Below are 17,476 nucleotides of genomic sequence, written 5' to 3' on the forward strand. Positions count from 1 at the left end.
ACCCCTCTCTCTCACTGACACATGCCAAGAGACAAATCTAGAGGTGAGTTCTCGGAGTGGGGGAGTCCCCTGTAGACCCACTTGATTAAGTCCCTCCAATATAATTTTGTTCTTGCTTTCCCCCTGCCATGCTTTAGTTGGGGATAAGTAGGCTGGAACAAAAACTGCTAGGAGGAATCCTCCACTAGGGGCAGGAGCAGCAGAAATGGAGGGGACCCAGAGTTAGCAAAGGAGGACACCCTCTGTCCCCATGTCTTAATAAGGAGGTCACATCTGTAGCAAAAGCACTCACTTGATCAGGCTAGTCGGGGCTGTTCAGCATATCACTTTTAATAATGTGTGTAGAGTGAAGAGATTAACATGTGTCTCTGTTTCTGGGGGCCCTCTGCAATTACAGATTCTGCAGCTTGTCCAAACCAGTACTGCTGGAAGGCAAGCACATAGACAGAGTGAAATGCACTATCAATTTGGCTGTTATGGAATCAGGCAATACCCTTGTTCTATATAGCATGAAATTGCTCTCAAATCCTTTCCCTTTGGGCAATACCTGTGTCCCCGCACTTGGTATTGGGGTGCATAGAGAGGTAGAGTGATAGATAACTAATATGCTTATTTGCAGGAAACTGAGCAGATGGTTCAGACAAGATCAAAAAGGAAACAGGAAGAAGAGGAAGAGGAGGGTGTGAATGCTGAAGGTTTTCAGGACTTTGTTACTAAGGCAAGGTAGGAATGGACTTTTACCCCTTGTAATAAAGTAGCACATTGTACTGCCCCATCCTACCTCCCCAAACTGCTGCTGTGTCATCAGTATCTGCTGCATAGGGTGTATGATGGATGTTTTTGCCGTTAGACCCAAAGGACAGTGTGGACTCCATCCAGGCCCTGTAAGTGTTTATAGTCTGTAATATCCACTCTCTGTCACACTGGAGCAAATGCAGTCACACCTTGGAAGGAAAACAAGGCCAGGGCTGCTGCTGAGATTGCCCTGATCTTCGGTGGTTAAGCTTCCATCATGGCTTTGCTTCTCAAATTCCTGTCTTCACAAGCACTTCCCACCCTTGCCCTCTTTCCTGAATTCCAGGTACCATCTAGGACTATGCTTCCTAAGACATGGAGGGAGGTGAAGCACACTCCTTGCTATGATCATGGCTTCTTTCTCTTTCTGCTAAAACAATTAACGGTGAGTGGTTCATTAATGTTAAAGGACCAGCACTCTGCAGTTTTGTCGGTTCCAGATTTGATCTGCCTTAAACTTGCTAGAATCTGGTAGGAAATGTGTATTACATACAGGGTAAATCCTCAGTGTCAGTTGGGGTGGTATGAAAAACAATATTATGCAATATTACATCCATGTGATTATATTCAATTGTTCTTGAAGACCGCAATGATGAGGAATTTCTTCTCCAAGGCCTCTCAAGTCCTCTGGGAAAAATCTTTTGCCGGTTCCTTTTCTTTGTTCCTTATTTAACCTATGGATGATGTGACCATATTGACAGACTTCTCACAACTTCGTGGGGGCCAGGGGCTACAGAGGGGAACACTTCTCAATTGACTCTTAACACTCTCTTCTGAGAGAGCTAAGGCACAATCTCCACCTCCTTTGTTACAACCAGTTGTGAAACTTTTCTTTCCTGCATGTCTGACCAACATTGACAGTGATTTACTGGGTTTGGATGAGAAGAAAGCAGGGGTGATGCCAGCTAGACCTCTGCTACTGATCCGGAAACTTCAGTATCTTCTCCATTTCCTGATGATATCATGATGACTGCATCTGTTTTACTTTCTGATGACAATGGTTTGTTTCAAGAGTTGCCGGTTTGGATGGTAGACTCTTTAGAGTAGGAGATTACTGTGGTCCAAGGAAACGTTCATCACCATAGTGCAGAGGAGGAGAAGTGGCTCAGAATATCCGGCTGACCTTAGCATCTATTTTGCTGTTACCAAGAAGGCAGATTGCTTGTTCCTTGTCCCACAGCAGGGATTCCCATTTCTTTATACCAGGCTTTTGATGGTCTTTGTGTGCAGTAAAAAGACTGACTCTCTGGAGTTGGTCAGTCTGCAGTCTACTCCACTGGACAGGGATACTAAGAAGATTGATGTCTTGGGCAGAAATATGTACTCTTTAGGAATATGGGAGTCCATGTTGCAGTTACCAGGCAATTGTGGCCAGATATTCCCTCCAGCTTGGAATTGGACACTTCTTTTGCTGGGACCATCTGCCTGAGGTACAAAAGAAGGTGGCAAAAGACATTGCTGCTGAGAGTTAAACAGTTTCTAGACATGTTCTTTCTGCTTCATATGATGCATCGGGTGCATCTGAAAACTATATGGCGTTGGACATTACTGTGCATGGGTACTTCTGGTTTAAATCATCTGGTCTGTTTCCAGCAGCTCAACCATCCCTTTTGATCGTGAGTGCTTGTTCTGCAACGTAATCGGAGAGACCCTGGAGAAGATGGAATCTAAGAGTCAACACTTGATAACTAGGGTTTATCCAACTGCCCCTTCATAACCTTGGTGCCATGAAGTGGTCCTTTATTTATGTATGCATTTTGTTTTATTTAAATGTATATGCATGCTCAAAGAGTGCCTAGTCATAGGCTTTTGACACCCTTGACACAACTTAAAAATACAACAAAATTAATATCCAGCCATAATTGTTCAGTACAACTCACTGTAACCCACTACCAACAAACCAGGCAACCCAAAGGCTTAAATCACCCTTCCATCCAACAGTTCCTTACCCTTACATATTCCTACCTTTTCAAATGCCTGAGAGAAAAAAATGAGCTTTGCAGTGTGCCCTGAAGGTAGAAAGACTTGTCTGAATAGGTGCTGCTTTTGCCAAAGCTTCATGACACCAGGAGCACATCCCGTAAGTGTGCATATGCAAAGGGTATCTTGCGGAATTGTGACTGCTAGCAATTAATTTACTTTACCTTGCTGGACTGTCATGTTGTGACTGTTACTGGCAGTAACCCTCTGCTGGCTTGCTTACCCTGTGTGCAATTATCACATTCCGGGGTACAGTCCAGACCAGTGAGGGTTTGTCACTGTCTGCTCTGCAATTTTGGTGCCTCAGAGTGCTTTGCTGTTATGTCCCAACCTGGACTGCTCACAAAGAGCCAAACAGCTTGCAGGTCACACCCTGAGTGGCTGTATATAGTGGGTCCAGCAACTCTGACCCCAGCAGCCAGTCAGCATCCCACCAGTCACACTTTGGCTTCCAGCAGCCTTGGTTACTACCTGCAGGGTGACCCCAACACATTCCCAGTCCCAAATTTCCCCCAAAACATGTGTTCTGCATTGTCCAGCCCTCTCCTGGGCAGCTCAGATCTTAGAGGTCTGTTGCCCCTGTAAGGGGTCAATGTGCAACAGTTTGCTACTTTAAGTGGAGTTACCCAAACAGTTCACTTTATACACAGTACTAGGTTAGTTTTGATTAAAAAAATAAAACAAGTTTATTTAACTACAAAGAGATTTTTAAGGGAGTACAAGTACAAAGTATTAAAGTCAGAAATGGTTACAAGAGAAATAAAGATAAAATGCTTTCTAGTACCTAAAACTTAACAAACTGGACTCGGTTCAGGGAAAAATCCTTACCATATGCTCCCAGCAACATTTCTGACCAAAATTCCAAAACAGGGTCATCCCCCAAAGTCAAAGGCCTGGTTCCTTTGTCGTATTAGGTGAAAGAGGAAGAGAAAGAAAGAGAGCGATCCTGGGGTGGTTTTTGCCCCTCCCTTTTATAGTCCAGTCACCCTTTGAAATGCATTTTTCTGAGGTTTATACCTAGATAAAGTTCATTCCTGCTGTGGGGACAGAGGTATGGAATCTTGTGATAAAAGAGGTTCCATGATGTCGCTTGCTAAATTGCAGATCAATCTGTTCCTGCCCCACTTGGTTGCCAAAGAATGCCACTTGACAGGTGATTGCCAATCAACTTTGACACCTGACTAGAGGCATTAGCTTGTCCTTTGTCTTTTGGGAACAGGTTTACACCCTCCCCCTCCCAAACCGGTCTGGTAAACACATTGTAGTCATAATTTCAGCTTGTGTTCATAATTGTACATATAGTGTTCCTACACATGTTTCACCATGATATTACATTATAGACCAGAGCATGTTCTAGTTCCAGGCATTCCTTCCCTAGAAGGCTGAGGAGATCAATAATTCCTCTGGCTTGTTCCTCTTCAGCCTCATGATCTGTTTCCATTGGCCAAACTGGACAGTCCCTACGTAAAAGAATAAATGGACCCAAATCGGACATCAGGAATGATAACACACAAAAGCCAGTGGGAGAACACTTCAGTCTTCCTAGACATTCCATAACAGATTTGAAAGTAGCTATACTTGAACAAAAAAACTTCAGAAACAGATTTCAAAGAGAAACAGCAGAACTAAAATTCATTTGCAAATTTAACACCATTTAATTTGGGCTTGAATAGAGACTGGGAGGGGCTGGCTCATTACAGAAGCAGCTTTGCCTCTCCTAGAATTGACACCTCCTCATCTATTGTTGGGAGTGGACTACATCCACCTGATCGAATTGGTCCTGTCAACACTGGTTCTCCACTTGTGAGGTAACTCCCTTCTCTTCATGTGTCAGTATATTTATGTCTGCATCTGTAACTTTTACTCCATGCATCTGAAGTGAGGTTTTTACCCACGAAAGCTTATGCTTAAATAAATCTATTCGTCTTTAAGGGCCACCGGACTCCTTGTTGTTTTTGTGGATACAGACTAACACGGCTACCCCCTGATACTTGATTCCATTGTGACTGTCATGCAATGGCAGAAGCTCCTGGAATCCTCACTTAGGCCCTTTCTTTTCCCCTCTGTCTCAGTGAGAGTGACCTGGAGGAGGTGCTGACATTTTACACACACAAGAATAAGTCAGCAAGTGTCTTTCTGGGAACAAACCCCAGGACCACGAAGCCTAGCAGTAGCATCAACCAGTCAGAAAACAGGGCCCAAGGAGGTAAGTGTATTGTGCAGTACTGAGTCAGAGAGCTTATAAGAAACAAGAGTTGGCCATGGTGACCCAGTATAGAGTTGGGAAGAATGTAGAACCCTAAAGGGGCATTATCTAGGTCTAAGTAGGAAGTCCAATAAAGATATGGGAAGCCTGTGGGTGATGAGTGTGACAAAGTCGTGCATAGGGTAAGGGTGCAGAGCCCAGAGCGGGTGGGTCTGATAGCTGAGTGATTAGTGATCCCAACATAAGGAAGCAGTAGGTTTCTAGTTTGCAGTCTGCATTAGCTAATGCTATGAATCAAGCCAACAGACAGTGATGATAGAAAAGGGGAGAGGGGTAGGCCACAATAAATATTGGGAGGAATCCAGGGTCTCTGCAATATTCAAACCCTGCAGTCCATTTCTCATGGTACAAGCAGCTTAAACTGTCCTGCTTCCTGACTTTCAAAACTCATTTAAGATCTTCCTGAGATGGTGGAAGAAGTGAAAAGGACTCTGCCCCAACATTCAGTGGCACACTCAAGTGGAGAAGGAGAGCTGAGAGGCTACAAGCCCAAAGAAGCCAGGCCATCCCGTAAGTGAACCCATCCAAACCAGGGCAGAGTTAGCTCTCCAGCAAATGACTGAGATAGAAGCCATACTTGCTTAGTAGATTTAGAACTATCTTGAGAAACTACAGTGGTCAGAATCTAGATGCAGAACAAGCTGAGAGAATCCCATCCCCAGCTATGGGGGAAGATTACTGAGCGAAGGAAAAAAAACCTATCTTTTGTGGTAAAAGGGCTCTGCAAGATATTTTGAGCTTGTGGAAAGGATATGTCTGAATCAGAGCTTGGTTCTTGCCAGCCCTTGCTGGTGGTTGAGTTTTTTTTTCTTGGCTTCATCAGACCAATAAGCACAGGCCCCTTGGCCATATTGCTGTTGTCTTTGGGGTTCTGGAAAGCTGCTTAACTTATGAAACGTTCTGATTGGCTTGTTTGTATTGTTTTAACAGGGCCCCCGTCTTCCACAGAAGATGAGTCAAAATTACTCCAGTGCGACCACCCCCATGCTTCCTCCTCTGTTCCTGGTGCCACGCTCCAGAGAAGCATCAGTTCCCAGTTGTCATCTCATGCCACATCCTCTAAAAACATACAGGTGCCTGGTCACCACTCCTCCCTGGCTTCTGTAGCTGGTCCCAAACTGACTCAGTCCCCACCCTCCCCACCTTCTTTCCAGAGCCAGAGTACAATCCCTGACAACTGGTCTGTCTCCACAAACCCAGTGTCCCACCAGACGTCTAACCATGCAGGGTTGCATCGTTGTCGGTCTGGAAGCTACACCATTGGGCCCTTCTCATCATTTCAAAGTGCTGCTCAGATCTACAGCCAAAGACTGTCCCGACCATCCTCTGCTAAAGCAGGTGAGTGTGCTGGGCAGTCAGGATGCGTGAACATGTCATTGGGTAAAACCCATCTTTTGTCAGTCAAGGTTCCTCCTAGAATTGGAGAATTCTTCATACTGTCCAAGCTGGGCTTCTGTCCCTATGGCTGCAGTGATCAATCTCAAATTTGCTAATCCAGTTGCCATGAAGAGTAGAGTAGAGGCAGCATAATAACCCTTAAGGCTGCTTGGTCAGGGCAAAGTGTAAATAGCCTTTATCTGCTCTGCGATAGCCAGAAATGTTTAATTTTCAGGGTTGTGAAAATTCATCAGCGCTAAATTCCGTTTTGGGATTAAAGCAGCCTCTCCCTACTAATTCCTGTTTTCTGTGCTGATAAATGGGGATTTGAACTGGTTCAGTCAGTATGGAATGAAAGGGTCTCGCCTGAATGGCAGAGGTGGGAAATGATGTGAGAAGGGGTAGTTGTGCCCAACTGAAACAGCATTGACACATGATGGTCTGTTATTGTTAACAGTTTCAGGGCAGTTTCAGTAGTATAAAAGCCCTCTATGGGGCTATGCAGGGTTCTTGTTGCTTGGGATTCCTGTCTGTTCTGCAGGAGACTCATCCAGTAGAAGTGGCAGTTAGTCACAGATTCAGAAAATGGTCAAGGCATCCAAGTAAAATCTGAATGGTCAGTGTTTAAGGGAATGTTGTTAACAATATAACTTCATATTTCCCTAGGCTCTTTCATCTTGGCATACCTCAAAACATCTTACAAATTACATGTAGGGATTTTTCTTTCTACATGGAAGCACAGACATCTATAGGGTGGAAAGAGGTTGAGCAATGCTACCCAACAGAATAAGATAGCTGAAGAGAAGAAGAAAGCATATCCATCAGAAACTGATGGAGGCAGAGGTTTAGGGAGGCAGAATGTAACCGATATTGAAATTTGGTTAGCACATCCACGCTGCCATCCCTACTCTTGAGGAAAATGCCATATGTTCTTTACATATTTGCTTAGTAAGTAAATTAAAGCCACTTTAAGTCTGAATGAGTGTGTTCACACAGGGGTTTAATGCAGTTTAAATAATCCACTTTAAATTCACAGCTTTTCTTAATTCAGATCAATGTTCCTGAGTGTGCCCACATATGCAGGCTTTAACTGTGAGTGGGTTTCCCTCTGCAATAACCCTGAAGATCTGGGTTTGAAGTGGACAGCAAACTCTGTCACATGTTCACTGAGACTGCTTTATACAATGTGGTGCATTTTCTGGCATTAAAATAAACCTGATGCACCTGCTCAGTAGCTTATTTAAAGGGATCCATTTGCTTTTAAGCAAAGCCATTGTAGCTTTTGTATGAAAAATACCAGACATGCCTTTCATCTCATAGGCCGATTCCATGCTCTTTTGGTGAAGCCATCCTGTGTATAGTGCCTGCTAGGGGTGTCTTGTAGAGAGGATCAGGGTGTATGCCTGCTACCTCTGGAATCCTGAAACTAAATAAAATTGTCTGAATGATCTACTTTCTGTAATTCAGAGAAGCCTAGAAACCAGAGCTGATAAAGTCCCATTAGGTGCCTTCCGAGGAGCCAATGCAGATTATTTCCTACTATGCATTTACCACTGTTTTGTCTGGTCTAGTTTTAAAAGTTCCTAGTGCTGGGGCCATGGGAGGTGATTTGAGAGACTCGCTTCCAGGAAAGGTTTCCCAATAATTCAGCCAAAAATTTATCCTTTTAACTTCATCCCATTGTGCTTAGTTTTACTTTGTTTTATCTCTCTCTAAATAATTGTTCTCTCCTGGTATTCACAGACATTAAGTACTTGAAGACAGTTACCATGTCCCTCTTGTTATCTTTCCTCATAAGCCAGTATCTCAAGTTCCCTGATCATTTTTGTAGCTATTCTCTAAATTCCCACCAATTTGTCAGCAGCTTTGTAGAAATGGTGTAGTGTCCCAGGTCAGATCATATGAAAGAAGGGAAAGACCATAGTTCTCTGATCTGTGACGTGATGCCACTGTTTGTTTGTGCAGCAGCAAACTGTGCTGACCTTTTTTACAACTGTATCACATTACAGACTCCTTTTCAATTTGCTACCCACTCTCCTCACTCTCATCTGTTCCTACTTCATAAGTTTTTCTTCCTTCCTTAGAGTATCTGGCTTCTGTGTTATCTTCCCAGATGTATTACCTGCATCTTTTTCAAATAAAATCTCATTTTGTTACTTCCTGCCCATGTTTCTGGTCTCTCTAGGCCCCTTCATTTTATTTCTTTGTCCTTATTGGTGTTTACAGCTTCTCCTAATTCACCTATGAATCTCATCAATATTCCTATCTTCCCAATCATTAATAAAAATATTAAATCCAGATCTAACACTATCGACCTGCCAAGACACCTCCCCAGCCTCATTCCTTTGCTGTCTATCATAATCTTCTGTTTATGACCCTCCAACCATTTTTCAATCTATGAATGTCTTCTAATTATATTTCTATATTGATTTTGTTCTTCATAAGAAGGTTATGATGTCTGTGTTCTACCTGTTTCAGAGTAGCAGCCGTGTTAGTCTGTATTCGCAAAAAGAAAAGGAGTACTTGTGGCACCTTAGCGACTAACAAATTTATTTGAGCATAAGCTTTCGTGAGCTACAGCTCACTTCATCGGATGCATTCAGTGGAAAATGCCTGTTACTGATCCTTTTTGAATAGGGAGCCAAGTGTCCATGCTTTAAATTGTTTTAGGTCCAACTAACATAAGAAAGAGGTATGTTTCTTCAGAGGCAACTTCCCTCTACTCACTTGGCTTCCAAACATCCCCTCACTTTCTGGGATGAGTGCAAAATTATCATTTCTCTCTCAAATCCCCACACCTCGGCTGCTTCAGTTCCAGTCACTGCTCTAATACAGATAATTAATACATGAGAACAAACAGCCAATGTCCATTGGAACTGGGTGCCATTAGCTGTTCTATCCTGAGGTGAATGAGGGTTCAGTGTTGGTGTGGAGAAGCTCAAATGTGCACAATGGAGCCTGTTGCAGAAGTTTCCTGCCGGCTTTTATTTCTATTGTTGCAAATATACAAGTCTCTCCTGTTTAATTCAGTGTCTTAGCTCCCTCCTCAGAGGGCATGAGGAGCTATCTCCAGCCCAAAACATTGCTTTGCTTTTCTAAATGGATGAAAACTGTGTGTTTGGCAGGTTCGTGCCATCGCAGTCCAAGTGGGCAGCGTGTAGGCTCAGCCAGGGTGCACAAGGATGCAGAAAACAGCTCTTCCCAGAGCAGACGCTACAACCACAGTATTGTAGCAGCAGAGCTGCAGCGGCTGGCGGAAAAGCAAGCAGCCAGGCAATATTCTCCACCCAGCCACATCAGCCTCCTTACACAGCAGGTATGTGAGCAGTAAGGTTTCCCTGATGATGACAACAGAAAACACTGGCACATCTCCTGAGTCAGAGCCAAGGACTGGGACAGACCGTTCTGGGAAGGGAGAATCTCATGAAAGTGCATTTCCCTCCCTTTTGCTGCTGTGGAATTGGGGGCTAACGCACTCCTAGATTATAGCTAAATTGCATAGGGAAGTGCTTGAAGCCCTGTTGCTCAAATGGTTAGACTGGACAAAGTATTAAAAAATACATTGTAAGGAAGAAATCTGCCCCAGCTGTCAGTGGAGAAGATCGATGGGGAAGTAGATCTTTCCCAAATCTTATTTCTTAATTTTTTTACTCCCTTAAAGTCCACTGCCTCATTCCTCCATTGACTTGTCAAATGCTGGACTTTGGCATTGTAAGGGGAGATTTTAACAGCCCAGCAAAGTGCCTAGGCCATTGCTAGTAACTGGACTATCAATTATTATGCTTATTGCCAAGAGCGCTGTAAGGCCTTTATAGCAGTCTTAGCATAACTAGGCAAGTTAGGAGGGGAGGGACAGTGACCATGAGAATTGAGCAAGACTCTGCACCATCCTGTTGCAGTTTTTTTAAACTGCTGAAGCATGCAGTTTTGAAAGACAGGAAGTATGTTTATATTTGATTTCTGGTGTGTTTGTCGGGGCCCATGAGACTGCAGACTGCAAAAACACATCTGTATAACTAATGGCTTGAAACTTCTTGCGTAAGAAATTGCTTGTTCAGTGGCTATTGGTGATTGACAAGCTATGTAATACTTTGAGCATAAAAAGGGGAAAGAGGGTTGGATCAAGTGAACTCTGCTGTGAATCCATCTTAAGGTTCCCGGGGCAGACGGAAGGCTGGCCATCAAAAGTCTGTTGACCACTCAAGACTACTCCAGACATTTGGGGTAACTATTAATTTGGGGTGCTCTATAACCTGTTGTGTTTGTATGTGCTTGAGACTAAATAAAGTAAAGGCTTTAAGTGAAAGCACTCTTGTGTTGTACTGCTTGTGCCAACCATCTATCAGATGGATGTACTGTACTCCCATTGATTTATTTCCTGACAGTACGTCGTAAAGAGTAAAGTTACCAAGAGCTTTGGGTGTAGACGAACCTGCGTAACAGCATCATATGGGAATCAGGAAACAGTATCAGACTGATGAGCACAGCAGAAGGTGTGTCTGTTTCCTTAGAAATGCCTGGGCAAGCAAAATGATAGGCACTGGAAGTCTAGAGAGAACATGTGGCAGGTTAATGAGGTTTTAATAAAACGTATTCCAATCAAATCCTAACTCCATTCTGAAATTCAAGCTAGTGTAGAATGCGGCAGCCCTTTTGGTAAAAAGGACATCTTTCCAGGAACATAAGACATTTTACTTCATGGTCTGTACTGGCTGCCTGTGGCTTTCCAGCTAGAGTTTTAAGGGGCTGGTTTTGAGTTACAATGTCCTAAATAACCTGGACTCTATCTACATGAGAGACTACCTCTCCCCATGAAATACCCGCTGCACTTGTAGGCAGCTGAGACACTCAAGCTAGAGCTTCCTCAGTTAATAAGAGATGAGCTGCTAGCAGTGTGTTGTTTTTTTTTCCAAGTTGGATCCTCCACTTGGGAAATAACACTTTCCTATCCTGCACCTGGTACAAAATAGTCCAAATCAGCTGACTATCAGGAACACTGCAAAGCACGTCTACTTGAAAGGATATTTGGGGAGAGCTGAGGTGGGTTTTGGATGAAGATATTTTGCTATGTTTTCTGATGAATAGCTGTTTGTTGTAGTGAGTTCCTGTTTTTATTTTATTGTTGGGTGTTTTCAAATGTCTGTTATGGAGCCTAGCACTGGGATAGGTGTGACTTATTTTGTTTTAGCATTTAAAAAAAACTTTTGGGCACCTGGCTGACTCGGAAGGGTTGAATAGATTATAGACTCTTCTGCTTCTAGGCTAGTGGTCCCAGTTCAGTCCTAGTAGCTCTGACTAAAACTGACAGCTGTTCAGTGATCCTTGCGTGAAGTTCATTGATGATAGCCATGGTACCAAAACCCCTTTAGAATTTGGCCCTCTTGTTTGCAGACCCAATAGAGAAGACAAGGACTGAGTCAGTCATGGAACCTGAAGTAATGTTTTGCCCCTAGAGAGGATAATCCCTCTAGGTCTGGATTGCCATTGGTGGGAACGATGAGGGAAGCTTGAATTATTGCTGCCAATAGCGTTCAATCCCCAAAGCTATCAATCTGGCACTTTGCAGCAACTCTAAATATACTTGGAATAGAATATAGACTTTTCTTTTATTTCAAAAGCTTGTCAGTAGAGTTCAGAAATTTTCTGGTGGAACATTTTTTCTGTCAGATAGTGCTGATTCATCAAAAGTACAACGTGTCATGGAAATACATTGCCTTTGACAAAAATTGTTTCTAAATGAAAATTGAAAAAAGATTTTGATAAGATTGAAATGTTTCATTTCAGCATTTTTGGAGCAGATTATTTTGATTTTCCATTTTGAAATTACTTGGTTTCAGTTTTATATTATAAAATATGTAATGAAAAAGTCAACAAAATCAAAATATTTTAGTCTAATTTTGAAACAGTGTTTTGATTAAACTGAAACCATTCCCCCCACACCCCCACTGTTTGGAATGGAAGAAATTTCAAAATCATGAAGCTTTCCCTGAAGTGAAAAATCTGACTCCCACACAGGTCTGCTTGTTAGTGTCTCCTAGTCTTTTTGCATAGAGAGCTCCATCTGCCCTTTGGCCACTATTTACAAATGGCTGATGGGATTCTCATGGCTTTGTCTGGCTTCCCTTTTCCATCACTGCTGGTGAGACAAATTCACATGGAGATAGTAATAGCTTTCGCCATCTTACAAAGGCCTAAATGCTTCTCTGGTAACTAATTGTGATGCAGAGTACACACACAGTTTTATGTTATGACTGATTGAATTGGGAATGGGGAGGAAGATGGGAGAACTGGTTTGAAGGAAATGCTTCCATCTCCATAATCAATAGAGATGGCAAGGAAGATCCAGGCAGCAGACATGAATGATTGAATCTGAGGGCATTTCAGTATTTTGTAAAAGGTAGTTGTAAATCTGGAAATATGTTGCTTGTATAAGGAGAGTGGCTAGTGTTGCTTTCATACTTCCAGGGTCTCCCAAGCTATGCACTCAGAGTGGTTAGGTTTAGGATGGGTCCAGAGTCCTCTATGGAAGGAAACTCAAAGTGGGTGGAGGGACCTCATCTGAAGGCCACACTGCAATTAGTTAGGATACCAGACCTTCCCTCACTTTTCTGCTGATTGCAGTGCCTCATTTTTTATATGTAAATACTGTCTTCAGAGACCACAGGTTCCAGCATGCAATGCTCCATTTTGACCTGAGCATCTGGGACACAACGTATTTTGGGATGTACAGTTTCTAAAAGCTTTGCTTCTGTATTGAAGATGAATATGGCCATGGTTTGTTTTAGAACTCTGTGGCTGAACTTTGACAACCCCAACACCGATCCAGGTGTAGAGGTGTGAGGTAATGTCAAAGATAAAGCTGAAATAGATGTTCACAACTTGGGATAAGAAAGGAAATTCAGCCCAGAGCCTGGGCTCTATCACTCTAGGGAGAGGGGAAGGGTGACCAGAGTATAAACACTTGGGTACTTGTCTTTGGTGGTACAAGGGTTAATGATTGGAGTGCAGCCTGGTGACATGTATTGCTAGGCATCCTCTCAGGTGAGGCTTCAGAGATCTGGTATTGCCCAGCCAGCAGGACCTTGAGTTACAGAATGCCAAGGCAGAAAAGCCCAAGCAGGGAGCCCGCAGATGAACTCAACTCTTACTCTCCAGCTGCTGCAAGGAGCAACTTCTCAGTTCTGTGTCTGTCCCCATCTAGAGACGTCCTACCTCTTGAGTGCCTGGGTAGCTGAATGCTGCACTTAAGACCTACACAATCTTCTCAGCCTAGAAATGTATAAGAAATACCTTGAAAGATGACAGTTTGGAGGAATCAGAACTTAACTGTAAAGCCCAATGGAACGTGGCTGAAATAGGGACATTCTAAAAGGGCTTCTTACATAAAAGGCACCTGGATAAGAATATTATTAACTTATTAATAAAATTGTTTGGAAGTCAGTTCCACAGGCGTGGAGCCCATGCAGCTTAGTTGTGAGGAGGCTGGCCTGTAGGACAGGGATTTGCTATTTGGATTTCATCATCGGTAATTCATTATTTGTTGCTTTAGGCTAGTAATTCTCAATAGGTGGCCCGCGAGCCAAATGTGACCTGCCAAGGCTTCCTGTGCAGCCCATCAGCTCACCTTAAAAAAAGTTTATAATTAAATTAATTAACAGTGATGTGCTCCCTATCATTTGCCTATGACTTCCTTAGTAAGTAACTTACTGACAGTGCTTAATTTGTAACGAAAGAGGTGCTGGGGCTCAGCACAAAATAAGCATTGGCTGGCAGGTTGGAGAGCGGCGGCTGCTGGCCAGGTGCCCAGCTCTGAAGGCAGCACCACTGCCAGCAGCAGCACAGAAGTAAGGGTGGCATGATATGGCATGGCCATCCTTACTTCTACGCTGCTGCTGACTGTGGCATTGCCTTCAGAGCTGGACAGCCGGAGACCAGTGGCTGCTGGCCAGGAGCCCAAAGGTGCCAGCGCTATGAACTGCCAAGCCTAGAGGTGCCAGGGTTCAGCCCTGGCAAGTCCCGGCACAAATTATGCTCTGCTTACTGGATCTTAAGTTCTCACGATAGCATCGGCTCTGATTGAGCTAGGATGCCACCCATTTTTTCATTAGTGATGAAAATGGAACAAAAAATGAATGTGTGGGAGTAAATGTCACAAAGTCAACAGCGAAAACCGAGCTCTTAACCCAAACTGGCAACAGATTTTCTTTTTATTATGCCACCTCATTTAAACTCAAAGCTTTGCATTTAATATTCCAAACCACTGTGTACATCTATAAAGTCATCAACGTGAGGCACAACTTTGAATCAAAGCACAGTAACTTCAATGCGGCCTATCCTCCTGGCCGTGTTGCAAGACATGACAGAATTTCAAATCTGAAGTCTTCGTACCACACTTCAAATGTTCTCACTACTTCATTGACTGTACAGGAAAAAGCAACAACTGCTTCTTTTTGGATAATGTTGGTCCTAGCTAAAAAGAAAAAGCCTGTCCTTGATGCTGAGCTTGTGAAGAAGTGCATGTTGGAAATGCTGGAGGAGCTTTTTGCTAGAGATGAAAGCAAAGATGATGTGAACCATGTGAAGCAAGTTCTCCTGTCTGATTCCAGGGCAGTGTGAAGATTGGAGGTAATTTACAAAGATTGTTTTTCAGCACTGCTTTCTGATTTTAAAAACATCAAATATGTCTCTTGCAGTGGATGAATCAAGCGATTTAATTGACGCTAGCCAGCTATTGTTAGATTTTATGATGGTGAAACTTTCAAGGAAGAATTTTTGTGCTTAATACCATTAGAAACCTATGCCACAGGAGAGATCATTTTTGAAAAGGTAAGGCTTTTTTGGGGGGGAGGAGGGAGAAAAGGTTTAGATCTGCAGAAAGTAAACGTGCTTGTTACAGACTGAAGTTCCTCCAAGTCAGGGAAAGAGAAGGGCTTTGCTCCATGTTTGGCAGCGATACACCCTTCATTAAATACACTTCACTGCATCATTCACTAAGACTGTCCTGTGCAGTAAGTTGTCTGGAGAAAAAATGGGTATTGTGATGAGATTAGTGAACTACATATGCTCAGCTTCTAGCTTGCAACATTGTCTTTGAAAGCTCTTTTACTGTCTCTAATCCCTGCTGTTCCTATCTGCACTTTTCCCTTGCCCCAAAGCATCCAATTAACATTTATTTTCCTACTCTTGTGTTGCACCCTCTGTACCAAGATGCTTAAATTTCTTGTAACTATTAAACCAACTGGCTGCTGAAATGGCAAGGTTCAACAGGAAATTTTAAGAGCTGATAGCTAAAGAGGTGCAAATACATAAGCAAGACATTTCTGAGTATAGCAGAAGCAGGAAACCTGAGAAAATCAGTGGGCCCCAGTTCTGGACTACCAGAGAGAAAAATAATTTAAGGAGAATAAGGGCATTGCAGAGAAGTGGATTTCTTTGCATCAGACTTCACCAAAAAGGAAGTTGGGAAGACACCAACCTCAGAATTATTCTTTTCAGATAATGAAGTTGAGGTACTGTCAGACTGAGGTGTCAAAATAGGAAGGAATGAAATAACCTGATAAAGAGCAGGTAGTCCCCTGGACTGGATGGCCTTCCTCGAAGAATTCTGAAAGAATGTAAAAATGAAGAGCTGCTAACAAAAACCTTCACTCTCTCTTATTAAAGTTAGTTACTCTACCAGAGGATAACATACGTGATTATTTTTTTAAAAAGGCAAAAGGGTATTCCTGGTGAGCCTTGCTTTAGTACCAGATATATTGGTTGAAATAATTTAAAATGTGAACTGTAATCCACCAAGAGAAACATAAGACAGGGACAAAAAACTCTGTGTCTGACCTATTAGAATTCTTTGAGCTCATTAGCAAAATAGTAAATAAAAGAGAGCTGGTTAATATTATTTGGACTTTCAAAAAAGCCTTTGACAAAGTCCCTTAAAAGAGGTAACTAGTCATGGACTGAGAGGTAATGTTCTATCATGGATTTGAAACTGGCTGAGACAGAAAAAAAGGGGTAGGAATAGCTGACCAGTTTTTAACATGGCAAAAGACTAATGGGAGTAAAATATTGGAAGTGGTGTTTAAAAGTGTTAATGATTTGGGAAAAAAGGGGGGCGTGAAATGGCAAAATTTATAGATGGTGCTTACATTAGTGAAGACTAGAAAAAACTGAGAGACTTGATGCTGGGTGAGTGGGTAGCACAACAGACAAGCAAATAAGTAATGCATATTGTAAGTAATAAATTTAACTACTCATATATATTAGAGGGAATCTAAATTAACTGTAATCACTAAGGAAAAAGACGAGTTTCATTCTGGACTGCTCAGTGGAAACATCTGCTGTGCAAGAAGTCAAGAGAGAAAACAAAAGAAGAGGATATATAAAGAATGGAATAGAAAATAATACGCTATTAAACAAAAAACAGTGCTATGCCTTCACCTGGAATACTGTGTTCAGTTCTGGTCACCCTGTCTGAAACAGGATACAGCAAAAATAGAAGGGATTCAGAGATGGGTGATTGAAATGATTAAAGGCAGGGAAAGATTTCTGTATAAAGAGAGATTGAAAAGATTAAGACTTTTAGTTTAGGGAGGAGATGTGTTAGAGGGGACATGATGGAGATATGCAGAACAATGAATGACATAGAAAACATAAATCATGTAGACTTTATTTACACTTTCTCATGATAGAACAAGGGATCGTTCAAATGCATTGGAAGGCAACCAATTTAAAACTGATAAAAGAAAATACTTATTTACACAGAACACACTTAACCTGTGGAATGCACTGCCACAACGTATTAAGGCCAAGAGCTTAACAGAATTCAAAATCGTATCAGACGTACTTATACACAATAAGAACAGGCACAGTTACATTAGACAGGATAACAAAAATTATATAAGGAATAGACCCTCAGACTTTGGAGCATAAGCCAAAAACTGATAGACAGAGATTAGAAAGAAACTTCCCCTTTAAGCAGGTTATTTCACAGTTGTCCACTATGTGATTTCTTGCACCTTCCTCTGAATCATTGATCAGAAAGAATACTGTATTTGCTGAACT

General features: G+C 42.4%; 1 protein-coding gene across 1 annotated transcript in view; it reads left to right on the forward strand.

The window, feature by feature from the left end:
- Nucleotides 1-17,476, forward strand: part of TTLL5 (tubulin tyrosine ligase like 5) — a 207,789-nt gene that overhangs the window by 83,830 nt on the left and 106,483 nt on the right. Inside the window, exons 24-28 of the mRNA XM_077819170.1 lie at nt 620-723; nt 4,848-4,981; nt 5,438-5,551; nt 5,972-6,379; nt 9,544-9,734. Of these exons, the coding sequence (XP_077675296.1) occupies nt 620-723; nt 4,848-4,981; nt 5,438-5,551; nt 5,972-6,379; nt 9,544-9,734 (951 nt within the window). The remainder of the gene's footprint in view (nt 1-619; nt 724-4,847; nt 4,982-5,437; nt 5,552-5,971; nt 6,380-9,543; nt 9,735-17,476) is intronic.

The sequence above is a fragment of the Eretmochelys imbricata genome, chromosome 6 (genome assembly GCF_965152235.1).
Source record: "Eretmochelys imbricata isolate rEreImb1 chromosome 6, rEreImb1.hap1, whole genome shotgun sequence".
NCBI classification, from domain to species: domain Eukaryota; kingdom Metazoa; phylum Chordata; order Testudines; family Cheloniidae; genus Eretmochelys; species Eretmochelys imbricata.